We start from the raw sequence: 20,257 nt of genomic DNA on the forward strand, positions 1-20,257 counted from the left end.
TGTTCTATCTATCTATCTATCTATCTATCTATCTATCTATCTATCTATCTATCTATCTATCTATCTATCTATCTATCTATCTATCTATCTATCTATCCGTCTGTCTGGCGATCTGTCAATCTGTCGTTCTATATATCTTTCATCTATCTAACGTTATATATTTGTCATTCTATCTATCCATCTATCCATCCATCCATCCATCCATCCATCCATCCATCCATCCATCCATCTATTGTCATTCTATAATTTTATCATTCTCTTTATCATCTGTCTCTCTCTCTCAGTGATGTCCAGGTCAGTGATCTGTCCCCTGAGTGTAGGGGCCACGGCTCCTGAGTCTCTCTCCGTCATACAGCGGCGTCTTCAGACAGCAGAGCAGCAGACAGAGGAGTTAGTGAGGAGTCTGGGCTCCTTGGGAGCATCTGCGGATGAGCTGCTTGTGAACTCTTCAGACAGGGACTCTTCTAAGCGTCCCATTAGTCCTGTGAACATCCAGCGGGCCCTGAGTGTCACAGGAGAGGGTTTGCTGTGGAGACAGTGTGAAACGCTTGTTGCACGTGTGTGCAGATTAGAAAGTGTTTTGCACGCTCTGAAACTCACCACCTTTCGTCTGGAGACGGACAGACAGCTCAATCCATCCCACACGGGTCAGTGGTGCTTGTATGTGTGTATGTGTGTCAAAAAATGAAAAATGACAGAGACATGACTTTACAGCCCAAAAGTGAGCAAAACCAAACAAAATCTTACCACAGCCTACTTTTTGTATAAATAAAAAGAATACAATTATTTAATAAGTTTTCTATTAGGGCTAGATTTTAGTATTCATAACTAGCTGTATATAAAAACAAAAAAAGTCTATGCAATGTCCTTATTTAGATAACTAAGTGAACGTGTATGTGTAAGCGATTCTTACACAAATTTTGTCAGTGTGCATCTTTGGGAGCAGTTGTCAGCCCTGCAGGAGCTGCACTTGTAATTTCCCTCTCTGTGTAGCACGTCTGCAGGAGCGATTAACCGCGCTGCAGGAGCAGTATGAGGAGGAGCAGCGCTCTTCACGGCGGGAGGTGCTGCAGTTACAGGATGAGCTGCAGAGGGCCTGTGAAGAGAGACAGGATGCACAGCGGGAGGTGTTCAGACTCAGGGAGGCGCTGGAGAACAATACCTCCACTAAAGTAAAACTGCTCATGGGCTCATAATAATGAAGTCTACATGAAATATTTGTGCGATATTTATAAGGATTATTAAATTATTATATGAACTAGAAAAAGTCACCTTTCAGTTTTCAGGTAACTAGTATTTATTTATATATTTAAATAGATTATTAATTAGATTATGAATTATTGTAATATGTAACTTAATTATCATTTTAATATTAGTTTACATTTTTTACATTCAATTTTGATTTTTGATATTTTTTTTGTAATTCTGTTATGTTCATTTGCCATTTTTATTAGTTTTTATTTTATATTTTAATATAAGTGTTACTTAGTTTTATTTTGATAAGTTTGGAACTTCAATGCAATATTTAGAATGTTTTTTTTTAAGTTTCTTATTTCTTTCGTTCTTTCTTTCTTTATTATATTTTAATTTTTTAGTTTAAACTTAGATTCATTTTTAGTAATTCTGTTATGTGCTGTAATTTAAATTAGTTTTTATTTTTTTAAATATTTCAATAATTTCAGTTAGTAATTTTAGAACTTTATTTTTATTATTTTAATATTTTTTTTATTCGTTTTTCTTTCAGTTTTCTTTCAGTTGGTAATTTTAGGGTTACGTTTCTTCTTTCTTTCTTTCTTTCTTTCTTTCTTTCTTTTTTATATTATTATTTTTTGTAATTTTTAGTAATTCTGTTATGTGCTTTTGACTTGTTAGTTTTTATTTTTTATATTTTAATATTATTTTTTATTTTAGTTTTGTCATTTTGTCATTTGTCATTTTTATTATTTTTTATATATATTTTAATAATTCGTTTTTATTTTAGTTATCTCAGTAATTTTAAGACTTTAGGGTAATATTTAAAACATTTGTAATCTTAGATACATTTTTAGTAATTCTGTTATGTGCATTTGTCATTTTTTATATTTTAATATTTAATATTAATAATAGTTTTTATAAGTAATTTTAGAACTTCAATGTAATATCTTTAGTTTCTTCTGTCTTTCTTTATTATATTTGTAAATTTTTATTTTAATCTTAGATACATTTTAGTAATTCATTTTTATTAGTTTTTATTTTTCAGTATTTTAATATTAATTTTTATTTAAGTTTTACCTCATTTAGTAATTTTAAGGTAACTTCAAGGAAACATTTTATTTCTTCTTTCTTTCTTTCTTTCTTTCTTTCGTTCTTTCTTTCTTTCTTTCTTTCGTTCTTTCTTTCTTTCTTTCTTTCTTTCTTCCTTTCTTTCTTTTATTTTTAGCATTATGTGCATTTATAATTTAAAAAAATATTTTTAAATTTAATTTAATTTATATAATTTAATATTATTTTTAATTTTATTTATTTTATCTCAATAGTTGTACAACTTAATTATTTTAATTAATAAATTTTTTTCATATTTCTTGATTTTAATAAAAAAACATCATATAATTGTATTTTTAGGTAATGATAACAACAATGCTTTCAAAGAGTGTATATAATATTCATGTTTTTCCCAGTTAAACTGATTAATCTTTGTAATGTCATAAGTATAATAGTTATTTCAATCTCAACTGATAGTTCTTGACCTTCTAAACCTGTTTGCAGATGAAGGAGCAGATGGCGCAGGAGACCACAGCACTCTTAAAGGCTGAGCAATCCCACAATACACTGCTGCGGAGAGTAGAGGAGATGGAGAGAGTGGTAGAGAGGGAAAGAAGACAGGTAAACTGACTAGAAAATATTCTTATGTACTCTTTTATTGATCTTACTTCTTTTCCAAATGATAAATATACCCCTAGTAACTTGAGGAACAATTTCTGTGAGAAGAGGCTGTTTCTAAGTGATCAGACTTGTGATTTTCACCTGATGGACAGGCCAAAACAAATCAAGACATTCATAAAATGTCTAATTTAAGCTTTCTGTCCACTGTTTGCTGGTGTTTTGTCAGGTGGAGGTTCTTCAAGCAGACTGTCAAGCTTTACGTACTGATGGACAGACAAACAGGGCGGAGCTAAAAAAGAAGGAGGAGCAAATTCTAGGCCTGGAAAGAGAGTGTCGGGAGCTTCGAGATCAATCCGGTCAGAAACACTGAATTTTGGAAATGCATTTTCAACTTTGTTTATGCTACAGTATGTCTGTTGGTTGTGAAACTGAAGTGTTTTGTTTCTTCACAGGAGTGAAAGAGACTCTGATATCACAGCTGACCAAAGAGATCAAGGTATGAGAACGTGAGAGAAACATTGACAGCGGTAATGAATCGTCTCATGATGTTTGTGTGTTTAGAGTGTGAAGACGGCTCTACAGAATCAACAGCAGGAGAACAGCAGACTCATCAAAGATGGACGAGACCTCAGAGCAGCTGCAGATCAAGTCCAGGTACACAAACACACAATCTGTTTAGCATTATATAATTATGTTAGCTCAAGAAAGCCAACATACTGTCATTGTACAAATTTGGATTAGAGCAGTGGTTCTCAATATTGTTTGATGATGGCCCTGTTTGAAAGTAGAAGAATGTTTGCTTACCCCTCTATAATCCAGTTGTCATTAAAATATTATATTATATATTATAATACTAAAGTGGATAGGGAAAGATTATGCTGCAATGGCTCAAGGTTCTTATTAAAAAAATGTATGTGAAAAAAAAATTATATATTTTTTTCAGTGTGACAAATAATTGTACTTTTTTTTGACAAAAACAAATAGAAACATTAGAACAGCACATGTTCTTTTTGATTTCACTGTTTTAAATGATAAAACAATTACACTTCACTGGAAGATAAACGTTTTGTCAGAAGGCTTAAATTGTTTGTTTAGTTATTTTTTGTTTACTTTCTGTGTTGCAAAAATTAACATAAACATTTAAATTATATATTTTAGCAGTTAAGTTAAAAGTTCTTATTGAAACATTTATGTTGCATTATTTATCAGTTTTCTCTTAGCTATTTATTTTTTTCTGAATAATAACGTACCAAATTTATTGAAAAAAAAAGACAATCAATGCAAACTGTGTTTTTGAATAATGAAGTTACACTCATTGCTTAATATTGTTATTATTATTATTATTATTATTATTATTATTATTATTATTATTATTATTATTATTGTTATTGGTAGTAGTAGTTGAAATATATTATATTATATTATATTATATTATATTATATTATATTATATTATATTATATTATAAATTTAATAATTTCTGGCACTAAATTCTGACCGGATAAACTAAATTTTATTCTCTTTTTTTGTTTATTATTATTATTATTATTATTATTATTATTGGTAGTAGTAGTAGCATTATATTATATTATATTATATATTATATTATGTATTAATGTATATTATATATCATAGAACTTAATCAACTTTTTCTGTCAGAAGGTTTACATTGTTCTGTTAATTTTTAGTTTATTTGCTGTGTTGCAAAAATGTACGAAAAACATTTAAATAATATATTTAAACAATTAATTAATCAGTTTTCTCTGAGCTTTTTATTTGTTTCTGACTTATAATGGAACAAATTTGTTAAAAAAACAGACAAAAGAAAAACAATGCAAATTGTTTTTTTTTTGTCGTCACTGTTTTGTTTGAATAATGAAGTTGCACTCTTATATTATATTATATTATATTATATTATAGTTTCGAATAGTATAGTATAGTATAAATGTAATAATTTCTGTTAATAAATGTGGACTGCATATTGTTTTTATTATTCATTGTTGTTGTTATTATTATTATTATTTTATTATTATTATTATTATTATTGGTAGTAGTAGTAGTAGCAATATATTATATTATATTATAGTATATTATACATTTTGTAATAGTAATTTCTGGCACTAAATTCTGACTGGATAAACAACTACTGATTTTTTTTGTATATTTTTTTTGTATATTATTATTATTATTATTATTGGTAGTAGCAGTAGCAATGTATTATATTATATTATATTATATTATAAAACTGAATCAACTTTTTTGTTTTTTTGTTAGAAGGTTTATATTGTTCTGTAAACGCAGTTAAATGTAAATGATACTGCTTTGCAGGAGCAATATTAAAGGAATAACTCACCCAAAATAAAAATCTTTACTGGAAACCAATACAACATTATTACCTATAAAACTCAAGGAGGAATGAAACGATGGAAATTGTAACTTTCAAGCTCAAAAAACGATTGCTTACGATTTATTTGTTTGAAAAACAGACCATTAGGACGTCTAGGCCCGTATTCATTCTTCCACCCATCTATCCAGCTTTGTTAAGCCAATAAACTTTACTTTTCTGATGTGAAAATGTTTTTGCATATTATGAATGAAGGTTATTGTAAAAAGTTAACTTCTTTCTTTCTCTCAGGTGTTGAATGAAAGGTTAGAGGTTCAGTGTTCAGAGCTGAGCACCGCACTTCATTCATTAACACTGGAAAACACACAACTACAGACTGAATATCACAACAAAATTAAGGTATTTCAGTTCAGTCTTAGTTTTAATGTCACTTGATGGCACAGTAATAGTTATAGTTCAACATTAAAATAGGATTTGTTTAATTTGTACTATCAATTGAAATAACAGTGTGAAGTAAAATAAGCTTGTAAAACAAATTTAGCAAATTAACACTTAAACAATTAAACAAATGATTAAGAAGGATAAAGATAAGATTAAAAAATGCCAGTAATAGCAAAACTGAGCGAAAGCTCTGTTGATAGAGACACATTTCTCACACACACACACACTCTGCTGTGCATGTGTTGTTTGTTCAGGCGGAGCGAGATCGTGTGTCGAAACACCTTCAGGAGCAGGATCTGCTTTTAGACACAGCCAGGAGGAACATCCAGGCTGAACTACAGGGCACAATATCAGAGAAACTCACCCTGCAGAAACAACTGTGAGATACACACACAAATTCACCGCTATAAATCATTCACGGCTGGTGGATCGCGACCCACAGCAGGAAAAAGACAAACGCTTCTTATGTATTTTGTTGCTGTTACCATTCGCTACAGTATTTTGACTCAAATTCATCTCACTTGTAGATTGTTTAGTTTAGGCTGATGGCAACATGTTGCGTGATCCTTGAAAACTGAAGAAAACAAGAAAATATGACTGTAAATCACAGTTCTGACATAATGCACTGTAAATGACATCAGGATTGAACTCTTTGTAATCATCATCTCTTTTATTTTCTCTCAAAGGGAGGCACTAAAGGCAGATCATGCCAAACTGCAGCAGAGCTCCACCGTTTCACAGGAGACATCTGTCAATCATCAGCAGATGCTGGAAAGCACCATGGAGAGGCTTCAGGGGGAGCTCAGCTGTGCCTTGAAAGATAGAGAGACCCTGAGAGAAGAGAGAGAGCGGATAAAGAGTGAGGTCAGTTGACAGCTCTATTATAAGTTATATAGTTAATAGTATAAGTAGTAGTAGTTGCAGTATATTATATTATAATTACACTCATATTACACTCATATTATATTATATTATATTATATTATACATTCAATAATTTAATAATAATTTCTGGCACTAAATTTAGACTGGATAAACTACTACTGGATTTAAAATGTTTTTTTTTTGTTATTATTATTATAATTAATAGTAGTAGTAGTAGAAGTAGATTTATATGTACTAGTATTATATTGTAAGTATAATAGTAATTTCTGGCACTAAGTTCAGACTGGATAAACTACATTTAAAACGTTTTATTGGTTATTATTATTATTATTAGTAGTAGTAGTAGTAGTAGTAGTAGTAGATTTATATGTACTAGTATTGTATTGTATTATATTATAATACATTATATTATATTATAAGTATAATAATAATAATTGCTGGTGCAAATTTCTGACTGGATAAACTACATTTGAAACATTTTTTTTGGTTGTAGTTGTAGTAGCAAAATATTGTATGATATTATATTATATTATATTGCATTGTACTGTACTGTACTGTACTGTACTGTATTGTATTGTATTGTATTGTATTATAGTATATTATATTATAAAATACATTTTATGATTTAATAATAATTAAATCACTAAATTCTGACCGGATAAACTACATTAAAAAAAAATTGGTATATTATATTATATTATATTATATTATATTATATTATATTATATTATATTATATTATATTATATTATATTATATTATATATAATGATTAAACATTTAATAACTTAACAATAATAAAATTAAAATGTATCATACTTAAATATAATACATGATACATAATAAAATGTATAATTATATTATATAACTTAGTAATACTCACAAATTATAATAATTAAATATGATACATTATACAGACATACAGTATCAACATTATATAATGTATTATAATTATTAACATGATTAATTTAATAATAATAATAATAAAATATTTTTTAATAAATTAATATTACAAATTATTAATAATTATCACAGTAACAAAAACAAAATTATGATAATAAAAATACACTATTTTTTAATTATACATAATTATATAATTCATATACATACACACATTGTACTATGTATTGTAATTATTAACATAAATAATTTGATGATAATAATTCAATTATAGTATTTAAATAAAAACACATATGTAATGTTCATTCTGTTAAAAATATTATTTTTTATTAATACTTTTGTTTATTCGCAAGCCATTTTATATTATGCCATTCATCATATTAACAACAGCTCTTAACATTTGTAAAAACACTGTGCTACACAACCACTTGTGGCCAGTTGCTTTAATGAAATTGCTTTATTTCCAAATCTTAGATGAACTCCGCAGTCATTTTGTTGGAAAAGGAGAAGAACATTCTGGAAACACAACTGTCGGAGATCAAGGTATTGCTGATTTCCAGTCCCTCTCTGGTGCCTTTAAGAGATCAATTCAGTTCGTCTCCTGCATTGATATAAAATTTCACCTGCTACACTGACTGCACCACATCAATTACCATAAACATCATCTTCTTCTGCATCCCTGTGATTGACAGGTGGAGTTGACCATGGTGAACTCAACACTGCAGAAACAGAAGGAGGACAACAAGGAGCTGATGGAGAGCCTTGCAGCCTTGGAGCATCAGCAGGTTTGAGATCAAAAGATCACAGAGTCAGATGTACGTCAAAGAAAAGTGCGCTTGTAAGTCTCTCTTGCTCTCAGGTAACTCATCGTCAGGTGGAACAGATGCTCTGGGACTTGACAGACAGCAAGAACAAACTGGCCTACGAGAAGGGCAAGTTGCAGGTCTGTTTCACACACACACACACACACACACACACACACACACTTTATATGTCTTTGAATTTATTGAGCACATATTGCACAGTGTGACATACAGTTAAGCTTAAACAGTAATATGATGAACACACAGATATGTTAGAAACAGACACCAGACTTTAAATAAACAGACGGTATGTGTGTGTGTTTACACAGGCAAGAGTGCAGCAGATGGCAGCTGACCTGAAGACATTGAAAGCAGAATGTACTCAACACTGTCAGAGCAACACTGCACTGCAGAACACTTATACACAAGTAAATACACACACACACACACACACACACACACACACACACACACACACACACACACACACACACACACACACACACACACACACACACACTCCTCTAACAAACTGCTGCTGTTTCATAAGCTCTGTGTTGCTCAAGTGTGTGAAACTGAACTGCATGAAAACAGAAAAGCAACTGAAACTGAAGAATTCTCAGACTGTTTATTGATGAAAGCTTTACAGACATCTTTTGAGATCAAATACACTACCAGTCAAATGTTTTTGAACAGTAAGATTTTGAATGTTTTTTTAAAGAAGTCTCTTTTGTTCACCAAGCCTGTATTTATTTGATCCAAAGTACAGCAAAAGCAGTATTTTTTACTATTTAAAATAACTGCTTTCTATTTTAATATATTTTAAAATGTAATTTATTTTTTTGATCAAAGCTGAATTTTCAGCATCATTACTTCAGTCTTTAGTGTCACATGATTCTTCAGAAACATCCAAAATTATTATTATTATTATTATTATTATTATTACTATTATTATTATTATTATTATAAATGTTTAAAATGGTTGAGTACATTTTTTCAGGATTCTTTGATGAATAGAAAGATCCAAAGACCAGTATTTATCTGAAATAAAAAGCTTTTGTAACATTTGTAAAATTATAAAAAATAATATTTTTATTTAGCAAGGATGTTTTAAATTGATCAAACGTAATGATAAAGACATTTATAATATTACAAAAGATTTCTCTTTCAGATAAATGCTATTCTTATGAACTTTCTATTCATCAAAGAAACCTGAAAAAAAATCTACTGTTTTCAACATAATAATAATAATAATAATAATAATAAATGTTTTTGAGCAGCAAATCAGAATATTAGAATAATTTCTGAAGGATCATGTGACACTAAAGACTGGAGTAATGATAAAAATTCAGCTTTGAAATCACAAGAATAAACTACATTTATAAATGTATTCAATTAAAAAAACAGTTTTTTTAAATGGTAAAAATATTTCAAACTTGTACTGTTTTTGCTGTACTTTGGATCAAATACATGCAGGCTTGGTGAGCACAAGAGACTTCTTTTAAAAACATTAAAATATTACTGTTCAAAAACTTTTGACTGGTAGTGTAGTTTGCTATATTTCCTCCCCAGTCCAAAAAAAACCGTCTATTATAAAAAAAACTAATATATAAATATACTAAGCAACAAAAAGGCTTAATCTGGAAATAAGTGACAGGCCAATATTAAAATTCTGGCGGATTCCTGATTAGCCAATAATTATTTTTATGATATGACTGATTAAAATTAAAACTTATATTAAATTGCATTGTTGAGTATTAAGAAAGCTGTGTTAAAGTGTTATGCATCACAGCATTATAATTAAAAAAAATGGATATTAATTTTAAGACTATATTTAACAGTGTTATTAAAATATTAGTTTTTTAAAGTATGACTTTAAGTGAGCATTAGTTAACAGCAAATTGATCTCAATATGAAAATAGGTGAAATGAGCAAAAAAAAATCTATAATATCAGCAGATAACTGATACTGGTACTGATACCATTATGACTTGCATTCCTAGATTCTGGACATTAGAAAGTAAAATATTAACTAATGATTAACAACATTTAACAATGTCCATTCTGTGTTTAAAATTTTAGCCTGCAGAGTCACAACAAAATAATGCAAGCAAAACATAGGATGTGTGCATCATATGGATTTGTCCCAATTGTTTTATGCCTTTCAAAGTGTTATTAAATGATGGCTCATTTAAAAACTGTGAGAGTAGCAAAGCGCAAAATAGTGATATGAAACTTTATAATGGTTGTTTTTCAGGACCAAAAACCTTTTGAGTGTAAATAAAGTTATAATACATAATGCATGATATGAAATCTTCAACAAGTCAACTACTGAATATTTAACACTCTGTCTCATTCTCAGATGCAGAGAGAAAATCAGACGCTAAAAGAGCAACTCTGTGCACTACAGCAACAGCACAGAGACACGGTAAGTGTTTCGTAAGAAAGGCAATCGAAACCTATTAGTCGAATTAACAAATGATCAATTTTTATGTTTTTGCGCGTAACAGAATGAAGTAGCGCAGACTCTGGAGAATGTCTTGTCGTCTCACACTCGTCTGCAGCAGAAAACAAAAACACTGCATGCAGAGCTGAGAGAAAGTGCGCAGGAACTACACACACTCAGGAGTGAGAGGTGTGTGATTAGAGAAATCAGGGTCAATGCAACTCCTTATGCTGCGAAGGCCAAAATGGTAGTACGAAAGTTTTCAGTTCCCGATCCCATTGCAAAAGTGCCATACTCGCATGTTTAAAAGAATAGTTCAGCCAAAACATCCAACATGTAGATGAGTTTGTTTCTTCATGGGAACAGATTTGGAGAAATTTAGCATTACTTGCCAATGGATCAATGGGTGCCGTCAAAATGAGAGTCCAAACAGCTGGTAAAAACCTCACAATAATACACAAGTAGTCCACATGGCTCCAGTCCATCAGTTAACAACTTAAGTGAAAAGCTGTTTGTGAGAAACAAATCCATCACTTAAGGCTTAAATTTAGACACTTCACAGGTAGACTTTCATAGACTTTCTTAGAGCCACATAGAGATTATGAGTGTTCATTACTGTAAACATGATTTTTGTTTGTTTTTACTAAGTCAATGACTGTCTGTGGTAATCAGCATTATGCTGTGTGTTTGTCAGACTGCAGGCTACAAAAGAGATTCAGAGGCTTGAAACTGAAGTAGAAAATCACAATGCAAGATACAATGAGAAGGTAAAAGACACACAAACACACTTATTACTAAATAAACAAGAGATAAGGTTAAGTTTAGTTAAGTCACCTTTTTGTCCACAAGTAAAATTTGTCTATACAACAAGGAGTTTAAATTGCTTACACACTCACATTTTTAAAGGTTGAATCTTTGCAAAAAGCACTTGAAGAAGCTCAGCTGGAAAACAAGAAACTTTTCCAAAGTTTAGAGCAAGCCATACAGGAAAACCACAATGCACAGGAGAAACTAAACGCCCTCAGTGATAGGTAAGGGAGTGTAAGTTTATGGTATATTACAAACTGTATGGTTTATCACTGATATATGTGACCTGGACCACAAAACCAGTCATAAGGTTAAATTTGACAAAACTGAGATTTATACATCACATGAAAGCTCAATAAATAAGCTTTCTATTGATGTATGGTTTATTAGGATAGGACAATATCTGAGATACATCTATTTGAAATCAGAAATCTGAGGATGCAAAAAAATAAAAAAGACTGAGAAAATCACCTTTAAAGTTGTCCAAATTAGGTTCTTAACAATGCATATTACAAATCATAAATTACATTTTGATATATTTACAGTAGGAATTTTACAAAAAATCTTCATGGAACATGAACTTAATTTCTTAATGATTTTTGGCATAAAAGAAAAATCAAAAATTTTGACCCATGCAATGTATTTTTGGCTATTGCTACAAATATACCCCAGCGACTTAAGACTGGTTTTGTGGTCCAGGGTCACATATGTGATCCTGGACCACAAAACCAGTCATACTGAGTGACATTGAGATTTATACATCATCTGAAAGCTGAATAAATACGCATTTCATTGATGTATGGTTGTTAGATAAGGACAATATTTGGCCTGTTTGAAAACTAAAATCTGGGGGTGCAAAAACAATATAAATATTGAGAAAATCACTTTTAAAGTTGTCCAAATGAAGTTCTTAGCAATGCATATTACTAATCAAAAATTAAGTTTTGATATATTTACGGTAGGACTACATGGAACATGATCTTTAATGATTTTGACCCATACAATGTATTGTTGCCTATTGCTAGAAATATACCTGTGCTACTTATGACTGATTTTGTAGTCCAGGGTCACATATCGTGCATCCCTAGATTTTTGTATGGATTGTCTGTTCGTGTTGGGTTGTTCCTGCATTTACTGTACATCTCCGTGGTCTGTTTTTACTTAATTAAAAGCCATATTTAAGTAAATGACCCTGTTGTTCTGTATTTTATGTTTTCTTGAGTTCATGTTACGTATATATGATTGCATCAGCAGGGAGGCGGAGCTTAAAGAGGCAAGGGCAGAGATTCATCGATTGACTGAACATGTAGATTCACTCAAGAACTTGCTGAAGAGAGAAAAGGACTCTGGGAGGAAGTCAGCACAGAGGGTAATGTTAAATGAATTTTAGGGATGCACCGGAATGAAAATTCTTGGCCGAAGCTGAACAAAATTACACACTGGGCCGAAGGCCGATTACCGAACATGTATTTTTTTTTCACCATTGCATAAATTAAATAGCCAATATTTGCTTTTTACAGTTTTGCCTTGCTTTTCAAAGAAGAAAATAATTACAAAACAATTTAAAAATGTTTATTTTACACTGAACATTTTTAACATTCTAGTAGACATTATAGCCTCCCAACAAAGCACAATTTAAGTTCAAATGAAAAAGTTAGTAAAATAATATTCTTTGGCCATTTTTAAGACCCCCTTCTTGAATCAGGCATGTGTTTTTGAATGTACAAATAAATGCAGCCTTGCTGAGCAAAGGAGAATGTTATAATAAATGTATTAATAGAGCTGTTGTAATGAATGTTATCGTTATTTTTGTGTTACTTTTTAATTTTATTTTACAGAACAGCAGTAAAATTACAATACTAACATTTATGAATGTCTTTTATTTTGGCGGAAACCCACAAGAAGACCTCAGTACTACTTTTTGATTCTCATCTCATCACGCAGATTTTCCTTGCGCTTTGGACTTTGAACCCTGGCTAAGGAGCTTGTGCAGCGCTGTCAGAATAAATACAATTTGTACGTGTATCAGACAACGTAAAGTTCTGTAGTTTATTTACTAATGGTTTAAGGCGATTTTAGTCATCATACAGTAACCAGCAACAACCACCCCTTTTTTCTTCTCATGGAAGACATGAGATTCGATACTAAACAGTCTAGTGCCGTCGGTGCTTATAATGATTTTCGCGTCTTTCTCTGACAGTTTTAAATGCTTCCACACTGCCGACATGTTTTCTGCATTAGTGCACGCCTCTATTTGATCACGTCACGTCATTGTTCTGTACAGTTTATTTTGCCTTTTCGCTTTTTCGAACATTTGGTGCATCCCTAATGAATTTAATTAACATTTTGATCAATTCTAGTTTTTAAAGTGCTTTTTAAATAAATTTGACTTTCATTCAACGACTCCTGTTTTCTGTATAGTTGAAAAAGGCACTCAATGATGTGTCGGCAAAGTCAGGTGACCTCTCACGAGCCAATCAGGAGCTTCGAGAGAAGGTGTCTGAGCTGGAAAAGCTGGTGTCCAATCAGAAGTCTCAACTTAAACAGTATCTGGACAACAGAACAGCACTGAATCACTGTTTGAGAATCAAGGTATATCATTTTACCCACCATCTATGCTGGATACAGGCTTTCACTGTAGTAGTAACATTCCAGAATACACAAACTAAGTTTTTGCGGCGTCTTTGCCTTCCTGACAGGATTTGGAAGCAGAAATTAAAAGTCTTGAAGAAGCAAAGGATGAATATAAGAGGAGGAGTTATGAACAGGTATACAATCAAACCTTTTTAATATACAAACAAGTGAAAATCACCTAATCATCAGATTATGCCACACCACATATTTCTACTATACTGCGTTCGCCTCTTTGTTGCAATACACAAGAATAACTTTATTTATATTTTTAGTCACCTTAATATTTTATTTAATTATTTATTTTTTAAAAAGTGCTAAAATGCTGTATTGAAGGTATATTTTAATCAGCATTTTTATCATGCTTTTTATGGTAGTTGAGCACAATAAAGTTCATTTAAGGATTAAATTTAATTACATTTATTTAAATTAAATTTAGCAGACCCTGGACCACAAAACCAGTCTTAAGTAGCGCAGGTATGTTTGTAGCAATAGCCAAAAATACATTGTATGGGTCAACATGATCAATTTTTATTTTATGCCAAAACTCATTAGGATATTAAGTAAAGATCATGTTCCATGAAGATATTTTGTACATTTCCTACTGTGAATATCAAAACCTATTTTTTGATTAGTAATATGCATTGCTAAGAACTTCATTTGGACAACTTTAAAGGTGATTTTCTCACTGTTTTTATTTTTTGCAACCTCAGATTAAAAAATGTACCCTTATGACTGGTTTTGTAGTCCAGGATCACATATTTAGAGATATTTTCACTCTAATACTTTTCATATTGTTTATAATATTATACATAATTATGACAAGTCAACTAGAAGGATTTTCTAGACGAGTAAAAATTGTCTTGTTTTCAGAAAAAAACAAGTCAGAATTATGTGCGTTTTTGCTTGAAACAATATAATTATTTCAAACAAAAAAACAAGATTATTTTTCTTACCCCATTGGCAGATTATTTTGCTTGTTTCAAGCAAAAACACTTTTTGACCATTTTTTTCTGAAAACAAGGCAATTTTTACTTGTCTAGAAAATCCTTCTTGATTTAAGAATTTGTAGATATTTTGGCTGGAAACAATACAAAAAATCTAAGTAAAAAAAGCATTTTTTTGCAGTGTAGCCAATTTTAAAAAGTTGCATTTCTAAAGTCACCCTTTGAAGCACTGTTGCTTAAAAACATTAGAGCTAAAAACCTAAGAAAAAATTGGATAACCTCACTATAACCAGCTTGCTGGCTTACTGTGAACCTCCTGACTAATCCCTGCTAAAGATGACGTCTCACAGTGTATTATGTGTGTGTTTCAGTCTCAGTCTTTGCTCCAGCTGCGTTCTGAGATGGTTTCTCTCCAGTCTGAGCTTCAGCGTCTGTCCTCCACTCAGCAGGGGGAGCTACAGGCCGAAAGAGATCTCAATCGCACTCTACAGGAGAAAAGTCGGGTCAGCGCTCTCTCTTTCAACCTAAATCTGTTGCACTGTCCCAAATGTTGCCCTCAGCCCTTGTGGTCCATGTGAAATTTCATCAGGAGCCATAAGCACCCATCCTCCTTTTCTGGCCATGTCCTTCTTTTCCTCTTTCATCTTTTTCTCAATTTCTGTTTGCTTTGTGATTCTCTCTCCATATCTCTTTTTCTTCCTTTCTCAGCTGATACTGCAAGCTACAGTTCACTTCATCTTCCTGTCTGTTACACCCTTCAGGGCATCAATACTGCAAGACCAACAAAGTGCTGGGCTGTATCCGAAATCGCCCCCTATACCCTCAAATAGTGCACTATTTGAGGGGACAGCCATTTTAAGTGGTGTTCGAAACCATAGTGGACGTTCTCGAGTGCACTCATTCAATCCCACAATGCACCGCAAAAACGAGTGTACAACCGATGTAAGCTCAACAGCTAGAGATAACCCATAATGCACTGAGAGAGTCGCGCGCCGACTGAATTCCCGCGTCTCTCCAGACGATGGCGCCCGCAGCTGATTCATCCATCTGTTCATTTTTCAACGCGCTCCTCCACTGCGTAATGCAGCGTACAACACAGGTAAAAATTTGTTGTAAATTGATTATTAAATTGTTTAACCAAGGTTTATACATAAACTCCTTGACATAGTTCAAGATAAATCCTTTAATCTTACTACTCGAACTGTCCGTTTTAAATGATTGTTAAACAGTAAGCAATACTATGTAAAAGCGGCAGTCCTTCCGGTGCACTTAGTGTCCGAATTCACTCACTCGTTTTCATTCACTCTTTCAAGTGAACTGTACGAGTGGACTAATGTAGGGAATAGTGAATAGGGTATAGGGGGCGATTTCGGATACAGCCCTGGAGAATTGCCATTATGTAAATGAATAATCAGGGGTTTTGTGCTGAATGCTGCTGTTATGTGTGCGCAGCACCTGGAAGAGAGTTTGAAACGGCTCCAGGATGAGAGAGATGAGGCAGAAGTGAGACTCAGGGAAGCTTGTCTGGAGTCACAGCAGGTAAACAAACAACATCAGCATCCGTTTATACATGAGGAATAGTAATAGAGACAAAATATAGCTGCAAGCTGCAATTACGGGGCCAAGTACTAGGCAAGGGAAGCATCAGAACAAGTGCAGAAATGAGTAATAACTCATATATGATATGAGTAATAAATCATAATACTCTATTGAAGTCAATGGCAATTTCATGTTTTGTTTAATTATAGCGCCACCAAGAGGCACAATCCCACCAAATTTGGTATGCGTCCGTAGAGTGTGCCCATACATATGTGTGTCAAATTTGGTGAAAATATCTCATTTTGTTTTGGAGTTATAGACATTTTTCTATATGAGAAGAGAAAAAATGGCAGACGGCAGACTTTGTTTGTCTATTTTTGCCTCTGACTTTCAAAATTCTGCCAATTGGCCATTAGTGTATGACCGGCATGCTATGTTTCTGAACTTCCTACGGTGGTTTCATGTTTATAGTATTAACGGTTTCTAAGATATTGCAAATGTTTTTTAAGCGCTAAAATGCAACGTTGTACAAACCATAAGGCAAAACCTGCCATGTTTGGTATTGCTGGACTCGGCAAGGATTCAGGAGTGAAAATAAGCCGACCACACCCAAAGTTATAAGCATGTAAATATTTGATTTGACACTAAACTTCTCAGGCTCCTTCAGGGCATCGTGCTGATGACCCATACCGAGTTTTGTAACGATACGTCAATGCGTTCGTAAAATATAGCATTTTACTACAAAATTCAAAAAGGCTGACGACCAAAATGACTGATATGGGAAATTTGGGTATCATTTGACTCGCATAATGCACCGAATCTAAGAGACCAGTTTTGTGAGTAAACCATTGGCTAAACCATTCAGAAGTTATAAGCTAAAATAGCCATTTTTCGTATCTCCTGACCACTAGGTGGCACTGCGCCGAAACTGTGCAGGTAGCCTCAGGTCATGCTTGTTATAACACACACCGAGTTTAACATCGCACCTTTGGTGCTTGGCCCCTAATAATGATTTAAACTGAATCTGAATGCTGTTGTGTTTCCAGTATGATCGTGTCTCTTGTTCCAACATTGTGAAATTGATGCTGAAAGCCATGTCAGATTTTAGGTTGCCGCCTCTTTCTCTGATCACAGCCAGAGTTGGAATCATTCAAGCTCTCCAGAGGATGGAAATTTCTCTTGCCTCTCATTTTTGCCTTTGATTTGATTCCTTCGTTTCCATCCCGCTTCTCTGTTCCTCAGATCACAGAGAACATGGATGAGGACCACAGAGGGCTCTGCTCTAAATCTGAGAGCTTTAATGGCCAGGCTGAGCCACAGAAACTCACAGAGAGCTTGTGCAGGATGGGAAAAGACGGCACACGGTCCACTCCAGCTCAGGTAGCAAATGAGAATGTGAAATTCAAGAAATTATTTTATACTGTTTGTTCAAAATTAATTAAAAAGGCTCCTAAAATTAAGAAAATACATTTTCAAATGTTTTTTTATGGAATTTAAAAGGAATTTAATACTTGTATTCAGCAAGGGTGCATTCAATCAATAGAAATTTATGTTACAAAAGATTTATGTTTCCACAGAAATATTAAGCAACACATCTGTTGTTAACATTGCGAATAAGAAATTCTTGAAAAAATCTGCATATTAGAATGATTTCTGAAGGATCATATGACACTGAAGACTGGAGTAATGATGCTGAAAATTCAGTTTTCTGTTATAGGAATAAATTACATTTTAAAATATAATAGTGTTGTACAATATTACTAAATTTCACAAAGTCAAAGAGGCAGAAGTGGAAAAATAAATAAATTAAAATAAGTCAAAGTTGGAAATAGTCGAAGATGCAGAACCTATAGAAACCATAGAAAATGTCAAAGTAGAAATCTGTGGAAGAGGCAGAAGTCGAAAAATATATAAATATTATATATAAAAATATATAAATAAATAAATAAATTCAAAGTCATCAAAAAGGCAGAAGCCACAGAACAAGTAGAAATCAAAGGAAATGGTGAAGAAGTCGAAAAAAATTTGGAAAAGTTGGAAATAGTCAAAGATGCAGAAGCTATAGAAACCATAGGAAAAAGTCAAAGTAGAAATTTGAGACAAACATTTATTTTTCTGAACTTTCTGTTCATCAAAGAAACCTGAAAAAAATTCTACTCAGCTCTTTTCAACAACATAATAATAATAATAATAAATGCTTTTGAGCAGCAAATCAAAATATTAGAATGATTTCTGAAGGATCATGTGACTGGAGTAATGATGCTAAAAATTCAGCTTTAAAATCACAGGAATAAACTACTTAACAAGCAATAATTTTTAACTACATTTATAATTAATAATATTCTAATTTAAGTAACAACAAAATTATTCAAATTGAAAACAGTTATTTTAAATTGTAAACATATTTCAAATTTGTACTGTTTTTGCTGGACGTTTGCTCAAATAAATGCAGGCTTGGTGAACAGAAGAGACTTTAAAAAGCATAAAAAATCTTACTGTCCAAAAACATATGAGTGGTAGTGTAGATATATGTTTGTCCAAAGTGCCTATTTTTTAACATTGAAATTCATTCAGCTTGTTCTCAATGACATCTCTTGTCCTTCTGTATGTTTTTATTACTAACCTGAGGGTGTTCTCTCTTTTTAGTCTCGTGTTTGCTTTTTTGATCCTGAACTGGAGCCCTGGGCCTCAGCTTTACAGCGCTGGGAGATCAAGAAAGAGCTGGGACGCATCGCCGGCAGTTACAAACCCTCAAGACACGTACGTGCGCTGACCACCTGATATCAGCCTCCACTAAGAAATGCATCAAAAACTTATAGATCATCCGTGTAATAATACAGTTTGAATGCATATACTTATCAAGTATATTCACCATAAATTAATATATTTTATTGCTTAAAACTAAAAAGTGCACTAGCAAAACTACATTATGTGTGTGTTTACAGTAGAAAGACAAAGAGTCTTAGAGCTGCACTTTATGACCACGTGCTCTAATTACTCACAAATGACTCATGTTAAACATTGTACTTTTCCTGCAGCCCACTACAAAGTTATTTAATTGTGATTAAAACAAGGTCAAACTGCTTTACCTGGTAAATGAAACCATAGAAAGTTCAAATATAACTGCGAGGGAGGTGAGGTCTTGCCTTTTTTGTGTGTATATTGAGGTGTTGTGTTTATACAACTGTTTTTATTGGTATATCTTTTTTTTTGTCATGCCAATAAGGCAATTTAAAACCTGAAGGGATAATAATATAGCAATTGCAATATAATAGACTTTTTATTTTATTTGTATTTATTTATTATTATCTGTAAATTTCCTCTTGGGAATGAATAAAGTTGATCCGATCCAATAAAATTATTGTATTGTATTGTATTTTAAATTATATATACTGCCGTTCAAGAAGCCTCTTGTGCTCATCAAGGCGGCATTTATGTGATCAAAAATACAGAAAAAAACAATAATATTGTGAAAGGTTATTACAACATAAAATAATGGTTTCTATTTTAATATACTTTAAAATATAATTTATTCCTGTCATGCAAAGCTGAATTTTTTTTATCAGCCATTAATGCAGTCTTATGTGTCACATAATCCTTCAAAAATCTTTCTAATATACTGATTTATTATTAGAATTATCAACGTTGGCAACAGTT

At 32.1% G+C, this 20,257-nt stretch overlaps 1 protein-coding gene across 1 annotated transcript; it reads left to right on the forward strand.

Moving 5' to 3' along the window:
- The first annotated feature begins 284 nt into the window (after positions 1–284).
- Positions 285–19,940, forward strand: ccdc150 (coiled-coil domain containing 150). The gene is made up of 24 exons (XM_073818059.1): positions 285–647; positions 994–1,172; positions 2,746–2,862; positions 3,089–3,218; positions 3,315–3,358; positions 3,424–3,516; positions 5,497–5,604; positions 5,901–6,025; positions 6,333–6,510; positions 7,903–7,971; positions 8,121–8,213; positions 8,288–8,371; positions 8,561–8,659; positions 10,593–10,658; positions 10,741–10,865; positions 11,371–11,443; positions 11,583–11,707; positions 12,735–12,852; positions 13,905–14,075; positions 14,183–14,251; positions 15,433–15,564; positions 16,514–16,600; positions 17,843–17,980; positions 19,247–19,940. Exons 1-24 carry the CDS (start codon positions 287–289, stop codon positions 19,379–19,381), a joined length of 2,919 nt encoding a protein of 972 aa, XP_073674160.1. The 5' UTR covers positions 285–286; the 3' UTR covers positions 19,382–19,940.
- The last annotated feature ends 317 nt before the right edge of the window (positions 19,941–20,257 follow it).

This window comes from Garra rufa, chromosome 14, assembly GCF_049309525.1.
Source record: "Garra rufa chromosome 14, GarRuf1.0, whole genome shotgun sequence".
Classification (NCBI taxonomy): Eukaryota; Metazoa; Chordata; class Actinopteri; order Cypriniformes; family Cyprinidae; genus Garra; species Garra rufa.